The following is a 20,489-nucleotide window of genomic DNA, read 5'->3' on the forward strand; positions in this document are numbered from 1 at the left end:
GCATTTAACCTTGAGGGAATCAGGTTTCTGAGTTCTTTCCTCATTTATAAAATAGCCTATATCCTACCAAAGTGCACAGCCCTGTACTTCCCTGTGCTGTATACTGTCTGTCACTTCTTTGTCCACTCTCCTATCCTGTCCAGGTCCTGTGAGTACGTGACCATACTCTAGATCCTCCAACCAAGATCATTAGTATATAAAGTGAAGAGTTGACATCTGAACACTGACCCCTGTGGAACTCAATCTGTTACAGGCAGTGTGCTGGAAAAGATCCCTTTATCCCCACTGTGTACCTTTTACCAGTCAGCCAATCTTCTACCTACACTAGTACTTTGATGCTAACACACCAAGCTCTTGTCCTTCAAGCAGACTAGTGTGTGGCAATTTGTCAATGACTTTCTGAAAGTCTTAAGAAATACCATCCAATGACTTGCCAAAAAATTCTAACAGATTTATTGGTCTGCAGTGGTGCTATCAGACCAGTATATTTGATAGACCATAAAGCTCCATATTTTGCAGTTCTTCCACGGGTAATTTATCATGGAGGACTACCATTCAACAACTGAGGGAGGATGACAATTGCTAATCACAAGGAGATTTCCTTGTTCATGCTTAAAGCTCATAAGATCAGAGTGATTGTAGAGATTCCAAAGGGTACTCCCTCTGCTTAGCACTGTGGATGGTTCTGTCTATGCCTGGGAATTCTGATGTGGAGTCTGGCACGTTTTCTCGAAGATAGAGTTGTGTAAGTACAACCATATTGCACAGACTGACCAGCTAACCTAACTTATTCACCAGTTCCCAAATGTTTGTGAGAGGATATTGAAAAGTTGACTAGGATTGACTTTCTTAAAGGAAGATTGCTCATTCTTAATCTCTCCTCAACAAGACCATACTGATTTCATCCAATTTTATCATGTAGACTGAAATTTCATCCTTCACAATGGATATAAAAATTTTACCAATTCCTATCTTTTGTCTTCCTCTCTTATTAATCAGTGGTGTCATATTTGTGATTTTTCAATCTTCTCAAACCCTCGGCGACTCTGGTGATTCTAGAGAGATCACTAGGCAATATTTCCTCCATCTCTTCAGCTAGGGCATTTCAGGACTCTGGGAGTAGTCTTTCAGCTTCCCAAGCACCTTCACCACTAACTATACTTCTAAAGCTCTTTGACTGTGAAGTTACATACAAGTTTTTCATATGTTATTTGGTATTTAAAAAACTTAAGAACCTTTTGTTCAAATTGTACTTAATATACACTTTCTGAAATCAAAATTTCTTCCACCTGAATTTTCAACATGGCTGGGTAATTACTTGAAAGCTGTTCTTAAGCACACTGATGTAAAATGATGTAGAATATAGAAAACTGAAGTGGAATAAATTCACTTCACGATTATCAATTCTTGCATCTCTTGACACTATTTGAAGAATTATTTTGGAATTGATTTAGAAAACTAACAATAAACTTGTTGTCACAGCAACAAAAATATCTGATCTGTCAGAAAGTATATTTAACTAATTCTAATTCTCAGTTTGGTAGTTCAGCAATTACAGTGAGCTTAGTTTTGATCCTTGAACCAGATCACTGGTTGTGACAGTACATAAACTGAACAATTGCTCCACAAGTAATTGAATAAACTTCAAAGGATATTAAGCAAGCTCTTTAATAAAAACAACTCAGGTATAATAAGATTACAGTTACATAATTCTAAGCAGGTTCAATCCATATTTTGATATCATTTAAAGTTATGCATTCTTGATTTCACAAAATAACTGATTGGATATTAAGCCATTTTAAAATAAGAGTTTGAAAGTATAATCATTTCATGTGTCTAGAAATCTCAATTATTAAAACTTGTGCTCTTTTACAAAATGAAACAATCAATTTTGAGATTTGTCAAAAAAGGACTCCTGATCTCAAATAATATAGTACTCTGAAAGTTATAGGTTTGGTGGTTCTTAATGCAAATACAGTGGATTTCAGTTAATTGGGGCACATCAAGACAAGTACATTCAACCCAGTTAAATGGCAGCCCCAATTAGCTGAAGTTCATGGAAGTAGTTAAAAAGATATTAAAAAGACAGACTAATTAACAAATAATATATTTAAATGAAATACAGAACAAATTAGAACACCATCAATAGTACTACAGTACTATAAAACTCTATTATTTCCTAATAGCAATTGACAAAGGAATTTATCCAGTGTACATAATCAATAAAATCAGCGCAAGCACCTAGAGCCTTCATACAATGCTACTGATGATTGCATCCTCCAAATCATCATTTTCATTGTAACATTCCAGATGATTATTGATACCTGCAAATTCTTCGTAGTGCCTATCTTGTTGAAGTAGTGAAATCATTTCATTTTCACTCTCAGCCATTTCTGGCATCTCCAAGCCTGAATGCTTGAAAGTGCAGTGAGCAAAACAGTTCTGAATTGTCTTATGGCTTCTTGCTTGCCAACTATCAGTGACAAAAATCTCTGCTTTTTGAACACAAAAATGCAACTGATGCTATTCAAAAACTGTTCACTCTAAGCACGCAACTGACTCTAGTTTGAACCTGTTAGGCAACAGTCTCCTGTCTCAGTTAAGTGGTATAGTGTCCTAAATAAACAAGGAAATTTTCAGTTTTTGTGCTTTAAGAGTTGTTGCAAATAAGGGGCTGCCCCAATTAACTAATGACCCAATTAACCAGAATCCACTATATTCATTAATTAATCACAATTTAGCCAGCTGGATGTTTTCAAAATACGGATGACTTGCTTGTTCATGTAGTCATATTCATACTGTATTGGTCCATTTGATAGGTAGAGGTAGCCTAGACAAAATATGATGAGGAAAACTGGGTTATTGTAACATTTAATTCATCAAATATAAACATAAATAGAGTACATGTTTTTGTAGGCTTTCAATATTTCATCATTCCATTATTCTCATTACTTACCAGAGTTTTGAAAAGCTGAATCGACTTTATTCCCTATACCAGGAAAGTCATCCATTATTCTTCTTGGATAGCCTCTTTCCATCTGATTTCTCCTCAGGTCATAACTGAACACAGGAGAATAAATGTAAGTATTTCAAGTGGACATTGAAGTCAAAGAATCTGGAAAGCATATACCTTTCTTTCTTTCTAAATCTTTTTATTAATATTAATAATATGGACAGAATACAGATGATATATTGATAAAGAAATTACCAACATACACATTCCATTACATATAAAAAAAACATACATAATAGTTACAATATAAATGAGTTTACCAAGACATAAGCCATAAGATATATGTATGGACATAGTAAATCTAAATATTTCATAATGTATAATATAAAAAAAACAAAAAAAAGAAAGAAAAAAAAACAAAAAAAAATTTATATAATGCAGAACTAACTAATCTAATCTAATAACTATAGCTAATAAGTAATATAAAAGAAAAAAAAAACAAACAAAAGAGAAGGAAAAAAAAAAGTGGGCTGTTTATAATATCTCACAAAAATAAGTATTCATCAATGCCATCACTTCCGGTCCTCTCAAAATCCATAAGCTAAAAGCTGGGAAATCAAATGTACTTGGCAAAGGGTCATATTACATCATATGAAAATGTTGAATAAATGGTCTCCATAACTTTTCAAATTTAATAGAAGTCTCAAAAGTACCACTTCTAATTTTTTCTAAATTTAAACATAACATAGTTTGAGAGAACCAATTAAATACAGTTAAATACCAATTAATAAAAAGATTTAGATGGAAAGCATATACCAATATCTTGTAAATTGTACTTTATTAACAAATATATTGTATAGATTAGAGCAAGTGTCAGTATCATCTTGAAAAGTGAGATAGACCTATTAATGTTACTTTCTTCCAATGTATTTCATTTTAACATTTAAATTTTTTTTAACAAGTCATGTGATTTTGAAAGAATTTTTAATTATTGTTGAGGAGACACACTGCAAAATAATACTAGTACATACCTCCAGTATTTTTGCCCCACGAAGAATAATACTCGTTTTCTCTCATTAATGTTTACAGCAGCATCTACACGTGTAACAGATCTTGGAAACTCAAAAAGTCTGATGCTCCAAGGAAATCTTCTCAAAGTCCTGACTCCCCTAATTAGCCAGAACTTTGATCCTATGGAATTTTAACAGTGATTTAATGAAGAAATGGAATATAATCATAGAATACTCAAAAATTAACAAATAGACAGCAGTTTTTCAGTCTCTACTACACTTAATTATCAGACTGCTATGGGACAGCAAACTTTATTTCATTGGTTTAAATTGTAAATTTTAACACATTGTCCATAATTTGTAAAGATCAAAGAAATACCTTATAGTACGTTTTTTTTTAATTTAAAGCGTTATTGGTTTAGTGGAGGAAAATGGCAATGTTATTGAAGATTAGCCATGGTTTTAATAAGTAGCAAAATGGTACATGAGCAAATGGCTTAACTGTTTTTCAATGGCTTAAATTATTATATTCTAATATATGATTGGTGGACTCTGCATGGATTTTTCCAAACTCATTCCCTTCCTTGGTACAACAGCACAGAAACCCCAAACACTGTTTAAACCATTGAGTAGTCCAATATACAAAGTGGCAGAGAAGCTTTAATCCACAGTTCTGATTAGCTGCCAAGCAGAGCTTTTATATGTGTTTCCCTTTACAATGAATAAGATAATAAAAACGCAATAACCTTCAAAGAAAATAGCCATATCACTATCCTTTAATTCAAATGCAGCATCAACAGCTTGAATGTTGGGAAAAAGATTCTTGATTGGAGTCGAAGTCACGTTCAAGCGCCAAGGGTGTTTTCGCCAAATGGTTCTAAACAAGAGAAGGTCATCTTAATCATTTCTGTATTATTCTTATTCTAGAATTAAATTAATGGTATCTACCATATTTCTTATAAGCCAAGAAAACAAACAATTTCATCCAAGTTTTGAATAAAAAGGTTGCAATATATTTTATTCATACCTTTCCTTATAACATAGAAGGAAGCTGTTGACCCCACTGAGACAATGCCAACTCTCTGAGTAATCCTATTAGTCCCATTGCTCCATTTTTTTCACCCAAATATATTTGCTTATGAAAGTCCATTAACATCCTCGATTTTTCCACCTGTCACCTACTTAGCAGCATTTTATAGTAGTTAATTAATGATAATTAAAAAGTGCCTGCAAACTTTTGAGAAGAAACTGGAATACCTAGTTGAAATCCACACTGTCACAATGAGAACACAAATTCTACAGTGACACACCTGAAGTCAGAATTGAATTCAGGTGACTGGAATTATGGCACAGATATAGAGTCTGTAGTGGCACTGCAAGATCCCAATGTATTTATTGATCTTTAATAGATTTAATGGTACCAGATTGATAAAAGGATCTGAAATATATATTAGGCTTTGTGTAATGCAAATCAATATTGTTTTTCTTAACATTTGTTTTACCATTGTTTTCTTGAAAATCAAACTCAAAGTTTGCAATAAAATTGCTTGATTAGTTTTCACAAGTGCACTCTGCTTTCAAGTCTCTTTACAGCAACCTGCTGAGAGCTTGCCACTAGATCTAGACCAAGACTAATAAGTGTCCATTATCCTTCAATTTCTCATATAAGTGATTCCTGTTTGATTGCCAAGGTTAATATGACTCTGAGGTAATACTGCATTTCTGTTCTCAGCCAAGGTTAGGAATGCAATATAGAACACTACAGCATTCAAAAATATATCAATATACATTCATGTACTATGCTGACAGGATTACTAATGGCCTAAATATTGAAGTGAATATTTGAAAATATATGTAGTGGAAAAGTAGCATAAAACTGAAAAAAAAAATGCAGTTCCTACCCATTCTTGAAGAACCAAAGCTCACCACGTAGTCTGACAATGGCATCAAATGACATTGGGTGATTACATCTATCCCCGGGTTTGGTTGGTTTTGGTTGTAGTTTTTCTGGGCTTGAATCTGTACGAGGTCCTATAATGCAGAAGTATTATTAATGCTTAAGTGACAGATATATCAGGAGTATTGATTTCAAATTGAACAAAGTCACCTTGATGGTTAAGGCAACAGGATAATTGCTAGACTCTTTAGTTGATTGTCACCTGACTCAAAAACAGGTATCTTCCCCAAGTAGTAAAAGTGATCAACACCTCCATCCACTAACTCCACCATTACTTTATTATTTCCGATCAATCACACTATGTACAGCTTAGTGTCACTTCATGGACATAGAAGCAATCTATGTATATAAACTCTCTTATGTATTTATATTTATTGTGTTTTTATTATTATTATTATTATTGTTATTATTATTGTGTTCTTCATTTTCTGTGGTTTTTTTGGACTGCATTAGCTCTGGAGTAGCAGTTACTTTGTTCTCCTTACACTTGTCTGCAGGAAATTACATTGAACAGTCTTAAATCTTGAACAAGGAAATGTTGGTGCAAATTTTAAAGGATGTGGGAAAAGAGCTGGAGGAATGGGGCTTTGTGCAGCTTTGAAAATGCCAGCATGCCACAAATGACCGAATGGACTCCAAGTGGTGTAAAGTTCAATGAATGGGCTGTGCTCTGTACGATTCTACACACACATTTACTTGTGCAAGTTATGTGGTGGTGTACACTGACTCACTTAGAAAGAAACATTACTCAAACTGAATTGCAGATGCTAGGAGAGGGAGCAACATAACTTTGAAGAATGAGTTGATCAGAAAAGAAAAGCTCCATGTTTCTGAGCAACTTCTGGAGTTTTGCATCTGAAGAAGTGTAATGACATCTTAATAATCTGATGGTAGGGCAAAGTTACCATTCTATCAGCACATATAAGCAAAAGTAAGGTTTTACCTAGAAATGGACCAGGACGACGCCAAATTATCAAATGATTAAACAATACAGATTGGGTGTGAGGAAAGGAGAATTTGATTTAATGTAGTTTTCTGTGGTTGAAGCACCCGTGTCCTATTTCAATTCCCATTACACTTCCTACTTCACTGCTGATAATAAAAAAACTCCCCTAATCCTTGAAGTCATCTAGTTTTAAAATTTACTCTCTGTCTGTATATGTAAGTGTACACTCCCTGATTTGCTGCCTAAAAGTGAAGCGCGGAGATCTTCCTATGAGCATGAACAGTAAACTATTTATATGTTCAAAATACCATATAATGCTTGGATTCCTCTAACATCGTCAGCCGGGAGGCGAAACCCTCTGGTATTGACATACGAATAGTTGGGGAACATTAGAGCGGATTTATCTTTGGAGTGACCCAGTCCCAGTGCGTGTCCAAATTCATGAGCCGCAACCAAGAATAGATTGATTCCTGCAAAGATAAACACGTAATACAACCGGTTTAAACGTGAATAAATATCATAAGATCTCTTATGCCACGACCTTCATTCTTTTATAGATTTCTATTTAATGAAATTTTGGAGCGCATTATGTCTTAAAAGTTAGTTGCATCTTTAGCGTTTGCAACCTCTTACCATCTCTGGACAATGTCCACCTTTCGTCCTTATCAAAGTGAGCATCGCCACCCAGGTCTGATCCAGGAGCAAACGCGTGAGCCAAAATCCCACCCCGTCCATCGAAAGGATTAAAGTCCCCGTGACCTTGGAATAAAGAGCACAGGAGCGGTAAATGTTATACACAAATTAACATATCCACCATGGCAAAATACTCCTGAAATTGATGAATTATTGAACTTACTGCGTCGCGCAAACAATATCATAATATCAGCTTCCCCAGCAGTCTGCTTAACAAACGTCAGTGGTGTAACATCGCTCCAGACTTTAAAGGCCAGGGCAATGGCGTTGTCTATCTCTCGTCTCTTCAGATCTGGTGTATAGTTCAGAATTCTGTAAGGTAAAAAGAAAGAGAGTAGATGAGCTCATTTCGGTTGGATTATTTTTTTTTAGAAAGATCAATATTCCCACCACCCCTGCTAGCACATGCACCTGTAGCTGATTCTATTGTGCGGCCACCGAGGTCGCCCAGGAAACAAAGTGTACTGCTCCACGTCTGGGACCCCACAGCGGCTCTTCATCATCACGTCCAGGGTTTTGTTGTTCAAGTTCCCAGTCACTTGCAGACCAAAGAATTCTTGCATTTCCCTAATCTTCTTCGTCATCTCAGTGTCGGATTTTTTCAGTTTTGATTCGGTCATGTTGTAAAACTGTTTGAGGTATGTCTAGTTCGAAGAAGGAAACAAAATCTACGTTAGGTAAAATTTCTAAAGTATTAACGTTGCTACATTAAGTTCGACGCTCGGAGGAATCTACATTAGTTGTTTCATGGTTTTAATTTGTTATTTAATGACCGGTTTTATACACTGTACGTAAAAACTAGTTTTGGATACATCTCTGAATATACCCGGCATTGATTCCAGTCGTCTTCGCTGAATTGTTCGGTTTCAGAGTTGACTGGTAAAGTTAAACTGCGTCCAAAATTCACCAGCACAAAAAGAACGTGTATCTTGAAGCACTTCATCTTTCCAATCTTGGAATGAACCGAATCTTTCTATCCTGGCTGAGTTTTATAGGCTGACCGTGTGCCTCAAGTTATTGTACCGTGCCCAATATACAGGATATGAGCAATGTTTGTTTCTCTGATTGTGGTTTTGTCGCTAACATCTTTGTTAGCTTGTAGCCGGGGGCATTGTGAACTTGCACGTTATTTTTAATGTTGAAATGCTGTAATATTAAAGCGTGTGGTACCTGGTGAATAACAAACAGATGGGAAACGTCATCCTCAGCATTATATTTAGCGGCAGGACAGGTAGTTATTATAGTCTCAGAGTGTCGGCAAGTTAATAAAGTAAGCGGATATTTTTTTAAAGTCAAAATTGAAAATATACTTCAGAATATGTACTTTTTTTGGAATTCATTCTTTCAGGTACCATGTACAACAAAAAAAAACTTGAATTCGAGAAGTAAAAGTCCTGAGTCCTTCATTCAAAATAATTCTTCCCATCCCGATAAATGTCTGATAATAACAAAAGTTTGGAGGTTCTTTGATTTCAACAGAGAAATATTCTGAAAGGAACCTATTGCCAAGTAGGTGTTACATATCACTGCAACAGAAATTAGAAGCAGCCTCAACAGAAATTGACAAAATGTAGGAAAAGTCAGGCCATTTTATATCCATTTTGGTATCCAGGTACAGGATGTAAACTGGGTGCATAGGTGACCCAAACAAAATGGCAAAGTGAGACAAAGGGAAAGGACTGCCAACACAAGAGATTTGAAATAAAAGCAGAAAACTCCAAACATTCACAGCAGGCTAACCAGAACCATTGAACAGAGAAACCCTCCAGATCTTCAGATCAACAGCCTTTCAGTAGAACTTCAAAACATTAGATGTTTTATTGATTTTAACCAATTAAGGAACAATAGAAAGGAGCTGGTAGGTGGGAGTGGATAATGTGGAAAGTTTGTAATAAGCAAGGCAAGAGATAAATGACAAATAGATTGTAGTGGTAGGCAAAATGAGATGGTGAGAGACAGTGCAAATATATAAAAAAATTATGATGGACTAGTTTCATATGGCACAGAAGAGCTTGTAACAATCTATAAAATGAACAAAGGTCACCAGGTCCTGATGGCCTGCAGCTGAAGTTTTTAAAGCAAGCAGCTGTGGAAATAGTAGAGCCATGGGCTGAAGATTTCAAAACTCTCCGTGTTCCAGAAAGAAACTAGTGGCTGGAATACTACTAATGTGATTCCATTGTTAAAGAAGGAAGGGAGGCAAAAATTAATAAGTATGGGCTTAACATCTGTTGATGGTGACATAATGTACTTCATGATGAAGGAACTCAGCAGATCAGGCAGCATCTATGGAGAGGAATAAACAGTAGAAATTACAGGATAAGACCTTTTGGAATCGACTTTTTATTCCTCTCCGTAAATGCTGACTGATCTGCTGAGTTCCCCCAAAATTTTGTGTGTGTTGCTCTAGATTTACAGCATTTGCAGAATCTCTTGTGTTTATGATCTACTTTATCATCATTCAGAGAAGTTTAATGCAATCAAACCAAGTCAACATGGTTTTATGAAATCAAAACGTTAGACAAATTATTTGAGTATAAGTTGATGGAGAAGATCCTGAGAGGCAGGATTTATGAACATTTGGAGAGGCATAGTATGATTAGGAATAGACATCATGACTTTGTCAAAGGCAGGTTTGGCCTTACAAGCCTGATTGAATTTTTTTGAGGATGTGACTAAACACATTGATGAAGGTAGAGCAGTAGATGTAGTGTATATGGATTTCAGCAAGGCATTTGACAAGGTACCCCGTACAAGACTTATTGAGAAAGTAAGGAGGCATGGGATGCAAGGGAACTTTGTTTTGTGGATCCAGAACTGGCTTGCACACAGAAGGCAAAGAGTGGTTGTAGATGGGTCATATTCTGCCTGGAGTTCGGTCACCAGTGGAGTGCCTCAGGGATCTGTTCTGGGACCCTACTGTTTGTGTTATTATAAATGACCTGGATGAGGAAGTGGAGGGATGGGTTAGTAAATTTGCTGATGACACAAAGGTTGTGGGTGTTGTGGATAGTGTGGAGGGCTGTTGGAGGTTACAGCAGGACATTGATAGGATGCAAAACTGGGCTAAGAAGTGGCAGATGGTGTTCAACACAGGTAAGTGTGAGGTTGTTCATTTTAGTAGGTCAAATGTGATGACAGAATATAGTATTAATGATAAGACTCTTGGCAGTGTGGAGGATCAGAGGGATCTTGGGGTCTGAGTCCATAGGACGCTCAAAGTTGCTGCGCAGGTTGACTCTGTGGTTAAGAAAGCATATGGTGCATTGGCCTTCATCAATCATGGGATTGAGTTTAGGAGCCGAGAGGTAATGTTGCAGCCATATAGGACACTGGTCAGACCCCGCTTGGAGTACTGTGCTCAGTTCTGGTCACCTCACTACAGGAAGGATGTGGAAGCCATAGAAAGAGTGCAGAGGAGATTTACAAGGATGTTGCTTGGATTAGGGAGCATGTCTTATGAGAACAGGTTGAGTGAACTCGGCCTTTTTTCTTTGGAGTGACGGAGGATGAGAGGTGACCTGATAGAGGTGTATAAGATGATGAGAGTCATTGATTGTGTGGATAGTCAGAGGCTTTTCCCCAGGGCTACAATGGCTAGTACGAGAGGACACAGTTTTAAGGTGCTTGGAATTAGGTACAGAGGAGACGTTTGGGGTAACTTTTTTATGCAGAGACTGTTGAATGCGTGGAATGGGCTGTCGGTGACGGTGGTGGATGCAGATATGATAGGGTCATTTAAGAGACTCCTGGACATGTACATGGAGCTCAGAAAAATAGAGGGCTATGGGTAGCCCTACGTAATTTCTAAGTTAAGGACTTGTTTGGCACAGCTTTGTGAGTCAAAGGGCCTGTATTGTTCTATAGGTTTTCTATGTTTCGATAAATAACGGGGAGAGTCAAATAAAGGGGACCAGTAGATGTAGTGATTTTAGAATTAAGGGAATATTGTTACCAGGAGAGGCCACACCCAGAGCACTGTGGAGTTTTAGTTCCCTTATTTTAAGGAAGGATGTAGTTGCATTGGAAGAAGGCTAAAAGAGATTCAGTGAGCTAATTCTTGGTATGTAAGGGTCACTGGTAAGTAAAGAAATTGGAACTAGATTATTTAGAAGATTCAGGGATGATAGTATTGAAATACTTATGATCCTTAGGGAACATGACAAGAGAGATGTTGAGATGTTTCTGCTGGTGAGAGAATCTCAAATGAGGAGATATATTTACTGTCCTAATTAAGAGTCTCAGCCTGAAACCTTGACTCTTTACTCTTCTCTATAGATGCCACCTGGCTTGTTGAGTTCCTCCAGCATTTTGAGTGTGTTGCTTTGGATTTCCAGCATCTGCAGATTTTCTTGTGTTTGAGATATATAGTATTTACATGATCTGGGTTTGGTCACATGCAGTTTATTTTTCCAGATGGTTGTGAGTAACTGGAATTCTGTACCCCAGAGAGTGATGGAAGTCAGATCATTTGAGATATTGAAAGATAATGTTACTTATTTGGAAGATTAGGAAGTGAGATCTCAATAGGATATAAGGCCTGGGGCAGATTGTATTTCATGGAAGGTAGGCTTCAGAGGCCAAGTGGCCCTTTCCTGCTCCTATTTTCATAATTTGCATGTATGTGGTCATAAGAGATGCAGAAAATGGCTAACTCATGATAGAATTTGAATAACTATCTGAAGGAGTGAAAACTGTGATGAGAATCTGAAATTAGATGAAGGGATAAAATTACAAATGTTATAAGCTCAAGTTCATGCTCATGATGTAAATGGAACTGTTTTTCAAGACCTTCACCTAGTCACTGTTGCAGAATCTGTGTATGGTCTCTCAAGGTCAAGATACCTGATTGTAGGCTAAATGAGAAGATCTACAGAGATTTATGAACATCTATTTACAGGTGTTTGTGATAACATTATTTTATATTTGACAATCATTCTTGATTTATCAGACCATTTTTCTCAATCACCAACTGTTCACTACCCCCTTACAGGAATTCAGTCGGCCCTCCTTATCCGCGAATTCCACATGCACGAATTCAACCAATTGCGAATTGCGAAAACCTGTAAGTGCTTTTCAAGCAGTTGTTTGAGCATGTACAGACTTTTTTTCTTGTCATTATTCCCTAAACAGTACAGTATAACAACTATTTTACATAGCATTTACATTGTATTAGGTATTATAAGTAATCTAGAAATGATTTAAAGTATACAGGAGGATTTGCGTGGGTTATCGTGGATCAGGATGAAAAAAATCGGAAGTTAGCTTACGAAGTAAGTCGGAACAGGTACATCCGGTATTATCTAGCGTCAGTCAGTCAAATGTTCTTCTTAGTATATAGTATATATTTTACCTTTCTATGCATATAAAACACTTAAGAACATATGTTTCAGCGGCAAGCTCGGGAACAAAAGTTCCCGAGTTCAATCCAGTGACAGATTGCTCCCGAGTGCGCTCTCCACCGTGCCGGGTTGATGTGGAGGATCAAAAACCCAAACCCCCAAAAACCAACAATTAAACCATTGCGTTGCTTAGTAATAATTGTAGCTTTCATCGGGGCAGGGCCTTTCCCACTTTATCCTTTAAAATTGTTCCGATCGTTGGCCAACTGTCACCTAACACTTTTCCAATGACCGATGGCATTTCTCTTCTTTCCGATCACTTTATATTTCCACTTTATTTTCAATTGTGATCGTAATTATTGTCGTGAACAGAAACATTGTGGATTCAGAACTATGCCACCGGGTCCTAATATCCGGCAGACTGAGACAGGTTAAATAAGGTCTGGGGTTTCACTGGGTCCTAAGGTCCACTGCATTGAGACAGGTTGAAGAAGAGACTTGAGCATCCTCATTTTTTTGGTATGCGTGAGGGTTCCCGGAACCAATCCCTCGCAGATAAGGAGGGCCAACTGTACACTATGCAAAAATACCCACTATGCACTTTGCCCAGCCTTTTCAATTCATGATACTTTTCTTAACAAAACATTTTTCAGGAATACATCAATTTCGAGAGCACTGCTTCACCTATAAACATGTTTTGGTAACTTCAGAGGCTTGGATGCAAGAACCTATACAGTAGGCATTGATTTCTGTCTTTGTAGGGGAAGCTATTAGGTGTCAGATGTGATTAAAGAATGGAACAATTTATTGACAAGCAAATACTTCATGGTGAGGAGAGAGAAGAAGACATTTCTGATGGAGAAAATGGCAGAGAGCTATCCATTGGGCACATTGAAAATGGATATAGACTGGTGGAAGGTGAACCTAATTTCTGTTGTAATATAGAGAAGAAGCAATGAGAGATGAAGTGCTGGTCTTGTACTGAACACAAAACTAAGAGCCCTGTAACCATATGTAGGGGCCAGGAAGGTATGAAGGAAAGGGGAAAGTTGGAGAAAGATCACATGGACATAGAGGTGGCATGGAGATCATTTGTAAAGGTGATTAAATTTCGAATGTGAGGATGAGATCAGGAGACATAACATATACCACTATTGATAATTTAAAAAAAAATTGGTGAAGGGGTTTGAGTAGGTCAGGAGTGAAGAATGCTCAAAAAGTATTTCATGAAAATATTTACCTTAGTTTGGAACTAACTTTAAAAGGGTGGTAGCAGACGGGGAGGGTTGGCTTTAAAATTAACGCCAGTGTGAATGCTTAATACACTATTGCTTGATCTACAAGCATAATAGTATTGATGAACTTTTAGAAGGATTTCTCCTGCAAAGCATGTGACATGTAAAAACAAGGACATGAATGTAGGTATATGTGGCATTTAAATGCACACATGCTTAACTTTCTCCATAGGAAGAATGTTCCAGTTTGAAGTTAACCTAATATAATCTAAAAGTGCAATGTGAAGCTGTCCTTTGGAAATCAAGTTGATTTAAATTGTTTGGGACTACCCTTATATTTGGGACAGGGTCTGCATTTAGTTGATCGTATTTAATTTGCTTTACTGGAATTTATCTTAAGCCTGTTCCTATAGGCAATTATGAATTGGAGCATTGTTGTTCTGGCTGCTCCACAGATGATTGTGATTTGGAAGAAAAGTAAATGAAAATGTCACATGTTGAATTTTTCTGATAAGTTTATGCATGAGAATCCTGTTATCTTTACTTTTAAAAAATACTTCTGAGCAAAGCATATGAAGAGGAAATGTATGAAGCTAGACTGAAACATCTCAGTAGAGTTGCATCTGAACTAGCAGACTAAACAGAAATGATAACATTGTGATGGAATTAGTGGTTGTGTCATTGTGGGAAGGAGGCAACAAAGAATTCATTCTTATAAAAACAAGTAATCTGATTTTATCAGTGCTGCACTGCAGCAATGCATGATGTCAGTACCACTCTATATTCTTGAATTAGAAACCTGTTGGTTAAAATTCTACACTAAAGTAAGCACATCAATGAAGTAGGTTTTGTGAGAATGTTGTTACTTCATTTGAAATTCTAAAAATATCCTTATTTATCTAACATAAGTAGATCTGATGACAGCTTTAACAGGCACAAAGACTTTTATGTTCCATCAGTAACGATTGCCAACAGAGTTCATTAACATTTTTGTTTACTTCTTCCTTGTAGAAACTTGCTCTGCTACAAAAAAGATAATAATTAGATTTAATGGATAACAACTTCCATTTAATGTGGCAAAAGCAGCCATAAGAAAATATCAAATAAAAAGGCAATTTTGAAACAGTGCTGTAGAAGGATCTGTTAGGGTACATGATCAAACCGGGTTAAAGTATTGGATTTGAATGAACATTTTAAAAGAAGAGAGAGAGGTGCAGAGTTAGAGTTTTGGTGTTTAGGGTTTATGGAGCCAAAACCAAGGCCAGCAATGATGAGCCTATAAAATCCAGAATTAAAAGTAGGAAAATTGGAGGTTTGCAGAGATCTCAGAGGTTGCACGGTTGGCGGAGGTCACAGTAAGGGAGGCACAGGGTTGGAGGGGGATCAGCGCATGTGGTTGAAAATTATAAAACCCTAGGGCCATTGGAGGTCAGCAAACACGAGTTTAATTATCATTCAACCATACATGAATATAGCCAAATAAAACAGCGATCCTCCGGGGCCAAGGTGGAAAGCACATTACACACATAGCACAGAGCATAGCACAGAGCATATAGTTATGATTTCAGAAAAACATAGAGTCACAATTAGAACAATAATATTGCCCAAGTCAGTGGGTCATCCTGGTCCAGCTTGTTCTTGCACCGAATGAACCCTGAAAGGCTGTACTGATTGGAGGAGCCAGCCCACAACAGAACACGAAATCTGGTGACATACGGCCAGCTCCAGCATTTCCTTCATTGGTAACTACAATAGGAGAATTGGAGGCATGAGGGCCTTGTCAGAGGCAACACAGCTCCCCTGCCTCTGGTCTCACCAATTAACCTGTGAACTGGACTTGCAGTACTGTATTCTACATTACCAGTATTCAGCAGGATCTTGCGATTACAATAAAAACATTCATGATAATCACTCGCGCCTTTTTGGACTGTACACCATCTCAGCACAATGGTATTCAACAAGTTCAGCAACAGCACAACAATGGTATCCAATAAGCCCAGATCCATTGCTTTCAAACAACTCGTTAATGGGATAGTCCTATAGTACTCGATGTTCTTAATATTCAGCAGTGATCTGCGATACTAAAAGAGACATACAAGATGTTGAAATACATCTTTGATTGGACCTGGATTGGTCATTGCGTCTAAGCTCACTGCCATTTTACCGGAAACTAGGTCAACATAATGAATGTAATGTAAGTATAGATGTAGGCAGTTTTGGATAGCAACAAATGTGAGTCCACCTAAGAGATGATAAACTCATGGAACAGATAAGCTGAGGTAGCTGAAGTTCAGACAATTTTACAGATAAAGAAGTAGGCAAATGTTGTTAATGGAGATGATACATACTTGGAAGCTTACTTCATGAGCAAACACAACACCAAGATTGTAGAAGTATGGCATGGTTTCAGATGTTTGCCAGGGATGAAAAAAGTGGAGTTTGTGGTGGATCCAAAAATAGCTGATGGTCTAATTTTGTAGCCTGTTCAATCAGTGTATCATACTATAAACAGTCGGCTTTGTCTTGGAGAATGCTGAACTTGCTGCTTTGAACATGAGAACATAAGGAAGTATGAGCAGGAGTAGACTGCAGCTGCTCTAGCCTGACTCTCCATTCACTTTAATTACAGCTGATTTGTCCCAGTGCTCTTTTCCTCTTCTGTGTCAGACACCCAAGCCTCAAATCCACAATCTTTCAAAAACCTCCAAAGATCTAGCCTCCACAACCATTCAGGTAGAGAATTGAAGGGTTCCCTCTACAGGAAGAAATTCCTACACAGCTCAGTTTTATTTGGCAGAGCCTTAACTTTGTAACCATGTCTTCTGATTCAAGATTTTTCCCATTACTGGAAACATCCCTACATCCTTCTCAAGATCCTTATACTTTAATAATGTCTTTATTATTCTAAACACCAATGAAAATGAATCCATTCTCTTTAGCCCCTCATAATAAGGAAATTCTCTGAGCTGAGGAATCAGTCCAATGAATGTCATTTGAGCTGCAAGCTATTTCTAAAGTTCAATCCTTTTATAACCCTGTAACAATTACAGCACCGAAACAGGCCATCTCAGCCCTTCTAGTCCATGCCGAACGCTTACTCTCATCTAGTCCCACCTACCTGCACTCAGCCCATAACCCTCCATTCCTTTCCTGTCCATATACCTATCCAATTTTTTTTTTAATTGACAAAATCAATCCTGCCTCTACCACTTCGACTGGAAGCTTGTTCAACACAGCTACCACTCTCTGAGTAAAGAAGTTCCCCCTCTTGAAATAAAAGGTATTTAACTTCCTTTCTGCTTGCTACACCTGCCTTCTAACTTCGTGTGAGTCACACACAAGAATATTAGATGCCTTTAGTTTGCAATGTTTTTCCATTTAGATAATTTTTGAGTTCCTCTTGCTGAAATACATGACCTCATGCTTTCTCAATGAGCCTTCATTTGCCAAGTTTTTCTCATATACTGAATTATATCCCGTTGGAGATCCTCATTGCTACATACCCCCTCACCTACATATTTTTGTATCATTGTAGAAATAAACATGCAATCATATGCAAGTATCCAGATTTCTACCCTTATGGACAGAGAAGCAGATGAATGTGGAGCTAGAGTTTTGTCCTGAGAAACTTCCACATTGATGCAGGGATGATTAATGTTTGACAACCATGACCTTTTCATTTGTACAAGCTATGACTCGGGCCAAAATGCTGCCATCCCTTTGATGATCATTAACCTCATTCTTGCCAAGGCTTGTTGATAGCACGCTTGATCAGATGCTGCCTACTAGCTACTAGCAACCAGGTTGAAAAAATCTTTTGTCCCCACTTTTTGCCTTTTGCCATTCAGCTAATCCATTCTGATACCTTGCTTCAAACACAATGTGCTCTTTTTAGCTGACTCACATGCTGCACCTTGTCAAAGGCCTTCTGAAAATCCAAGGAACTAACATCTACTGACTCTCTTTTGTCTAATCTGCTTGTTACTTCCTCAAAGAGTTCCAATGTATTTGTCAGTCTGCGCTGGTGTTATCAAACCACTTCTTGATGAACCTTAAGGTTCACCAGTTTACAATTCTTCCAAGTGTTATTTAACATGGAGGACTACCAATTCATCAGCTGAGGGAGGACGGCAGTGGCTAATCATGAAAGGTTTTCTGGATCATGCCTCAACCTCATAGGATCTGAGTGAATGCTAAGGATTCCAAGGGTACTCCCTCTGTGTACCAATGTGTTATCTAGTAATTCTGATGATTAAGTATGGTACATTTTTTGTAAGGTACATACCTTATTATATTAGTTGTCAATTTAAACTTATTCACCAGTTCCCAGAAATCATGTCTAAAGTATAATTTTATTTAGATTCAGATTCAGATTCAGATTTATTTTAATCACATGTACAGTGAAATGCACCATTTGCGTTATCAACAAATGCATTGTAGGGAAATGCTGGAGAAAGCACATAAGTGCTTCCACACATTCCGGCAGCAATGCCCATAATACTCAGCAGAACAATGCAGAACACAACAAGTGACAAAACCACAAATGCAAAACAAGACCTTTTCCTCCCTCCTACTCGCTCATTCATACGGATAGTTCTACAACTCCAGGACAGGCCTCCGGCCTCTAGGCACCTGGTATTGGGCTTTGACTCCTGGACTACCAATCGATTTTCAGGCTGTAGTCTTCATTTTCGACCCCTGAACTAGCTGATGATGGGATCGCAAACTCCATGCTATAGTTCTGGTCGCTGGCCTTCGAGTGTGCAGCGAAGGCCTGGACTGTGAATGTCCTTTGCCACTTTTCCATATCACTGGCCATTGAGCATGGAGCAGAGGCTTGACCTCTAACTACTTTACACCCCTGTTTCTAAACCCTAATCTGACATCTAACTTCCCTACATCACTGTCCCCAAACCCTAATGTGACCTTTAACTATTCTCTACATCTCCAAAACCATCTGTACGAGCTTATGGCAATAAATGTGTGAGACAAATGCACTTAATAGCCATCTTTTGCATAATGAACTTCCCCAAGATATTCAGTTGTGCAAGGAGTGACAATGAGTGCCTAAAAAAACCATATCATTGCTAGTAAAAGATAACTGTCTCTGGAAAATGAAATTGATGGCCTCAGATCAAGGCTGCAGAACCAGAAGGACATCAGGAACTGTTGCATACACGGCTTCACAGCAACATGGCTCACCCTAAGAACTGCAGCTTAAGATCTTCAACATCCATTGCAAGGACGGATGATGGCATCAGGTGAAGGCAGAGATATCAGCATTTACTTCATGATTAACTCACCATGGTGCACATACATGTTAGATTTGTCTCAGTGCTGCTCCCCTGATCTGGAACATCGAGCAGCAAAGTGTTACCTGTTCTACCTGATCAGGGAATTCTCTGCTATCATCCTGGTAGTAGTGTACATTCCATCCCTGGCAAATGTCAAGCTGGCACTGGAGGTGCTGAGCACTGTGATCAACGGTCATTAGATAGTACATTCTGATACCTTCCCAATCACTGTAGGGTCTTCAATCAGGCCAGTTTAAAAAAGCCTAATAAAATTCCTGCCAACATGTGACCTGCAGAACCAGAGGAGCCATCACGCTCGATCACTCTTACACTGCCATCAAGAACACTAAACTGTGCCATCCTACACTTGTACTCTGGCAAGTCTGATAACTTAGCTGTACTTCTACTTCTGGCATAGAGACAGAGTGCGAAGACCACAGCACCAGTGGTGAGCACCATGAAGATGTGCTCCAGAGAGATGGAGGAACACTTACAGGACTGCTTTGCATTAGTGGACTGAACCATATTCAGGGGTTCATCTTTGGATCTGAATGAGTATGAAACCAACTTCATTAAGACCATAAGACATAGGATTAAAATTAGGCCATCTGTCCCATCGAGTCTGCTCTGCTATTCAATAATGGCTGATCTGTTTGTTTGCTCTCTTCCTCATACCCAGTTCCTGGCCTTCACCCTATAACCTTTGATGCCATATTCAATGAAGAACCTATCAATCTCTTCCTTAAATACACCCAACAACCTGGCCTCCACAGCTGCATGTGACAACAAATTCACCACCCTTTGGCTAAAGAAATGACTCTGCATCTCTGAATTGAAAGGGCTCCCCTCTATCCTGAGGCTGAGCCCTCTTGTCCTAGACTCTCCCACCATGGAAAACATCATTTCCACATCTACTGTATAGGCCTTTCAACATTTCAATGAGATCTCCCCTTCTAAAATCCAGCAAGTATAGACCCAGAGGCTTCAAACATTCCTCATATGATAACCTGTCCATTCATGGAATCATCCTTCTGAACCTCTTCTGGAGGCTCTCCAATG

The 20,489-nt window shown here is 38.0% G+C and overlaps 1 protein-coding gene across 1 annotated transcript in view; it reads right to left on the reverse strand.

Annotated features, from left to right (window-relative positions):
• Window positions 1-1,644: 1,644 nt before the first annotated feature.
• The window catches only part of LOC132390910 (uncharacterized), a 216,221-nt gene continuing 197,376 nt past the window's right edge, over window positions 1,645-20,489 (reverse strand). The window contains exons 29-38 of the mRNA XM_059963445.1: window positions 8,386-8,532; window positions 7,971-8,203; window positions 7,723-7,871; window positions 7,500-7,625; window positions 7,175-7,336; window positions 5,865-5,994; window positions 4,710-4,840; window positions 3,985-4,144; window positions 2,957-3,060; window positions 1,645-2,830 (exon numbers count right to left, since the gene is read on the reverse strand). Of these exons, the coding sequence (XP_059819428.1) occupies window positions 2,727-2,830; window positions 2,957-3,060; window positions 3,985-4,144; window positions 4,710-4,840; window positions 5,865-5,994; window positions 7,175-7,336; window positions 7,500-7,625; window positions 7,723-7,871; window positions 7,971-8,203; window positions 8,386-8,532 (1,446 nt within the window). The 3' untranslated portion in view covers window positions 1,645-2,726. The remainder of the gene's footprint in view (window positions 2,831-2,956; window positions 3,061-3,984; window positions 4,145-4,709; window positions 4,841-5,864; window positions 5,995-7,174; window positions 7,337-7,499; window positions 7,626-7,722; window positions 7,872-7,970; window positions 8,204-8,385; window positions 8,533-20,489) is intronic.

Source organism: Hypanus sabinus, chromosome 3 (assembly GCF_030144855.1).
Source record: "Hypanus sabinus isolate sHypSab1 chromosome 3, sHypSab1.hap1, whole genome shotgun sequence".
NCBI classification, from domain to species: Eukaryota; Metazoa; Chordata; class Chondrichthyes; order Myliobatiformes; family Dasyatidae; genus Hypanus; species Hypanus sabinus.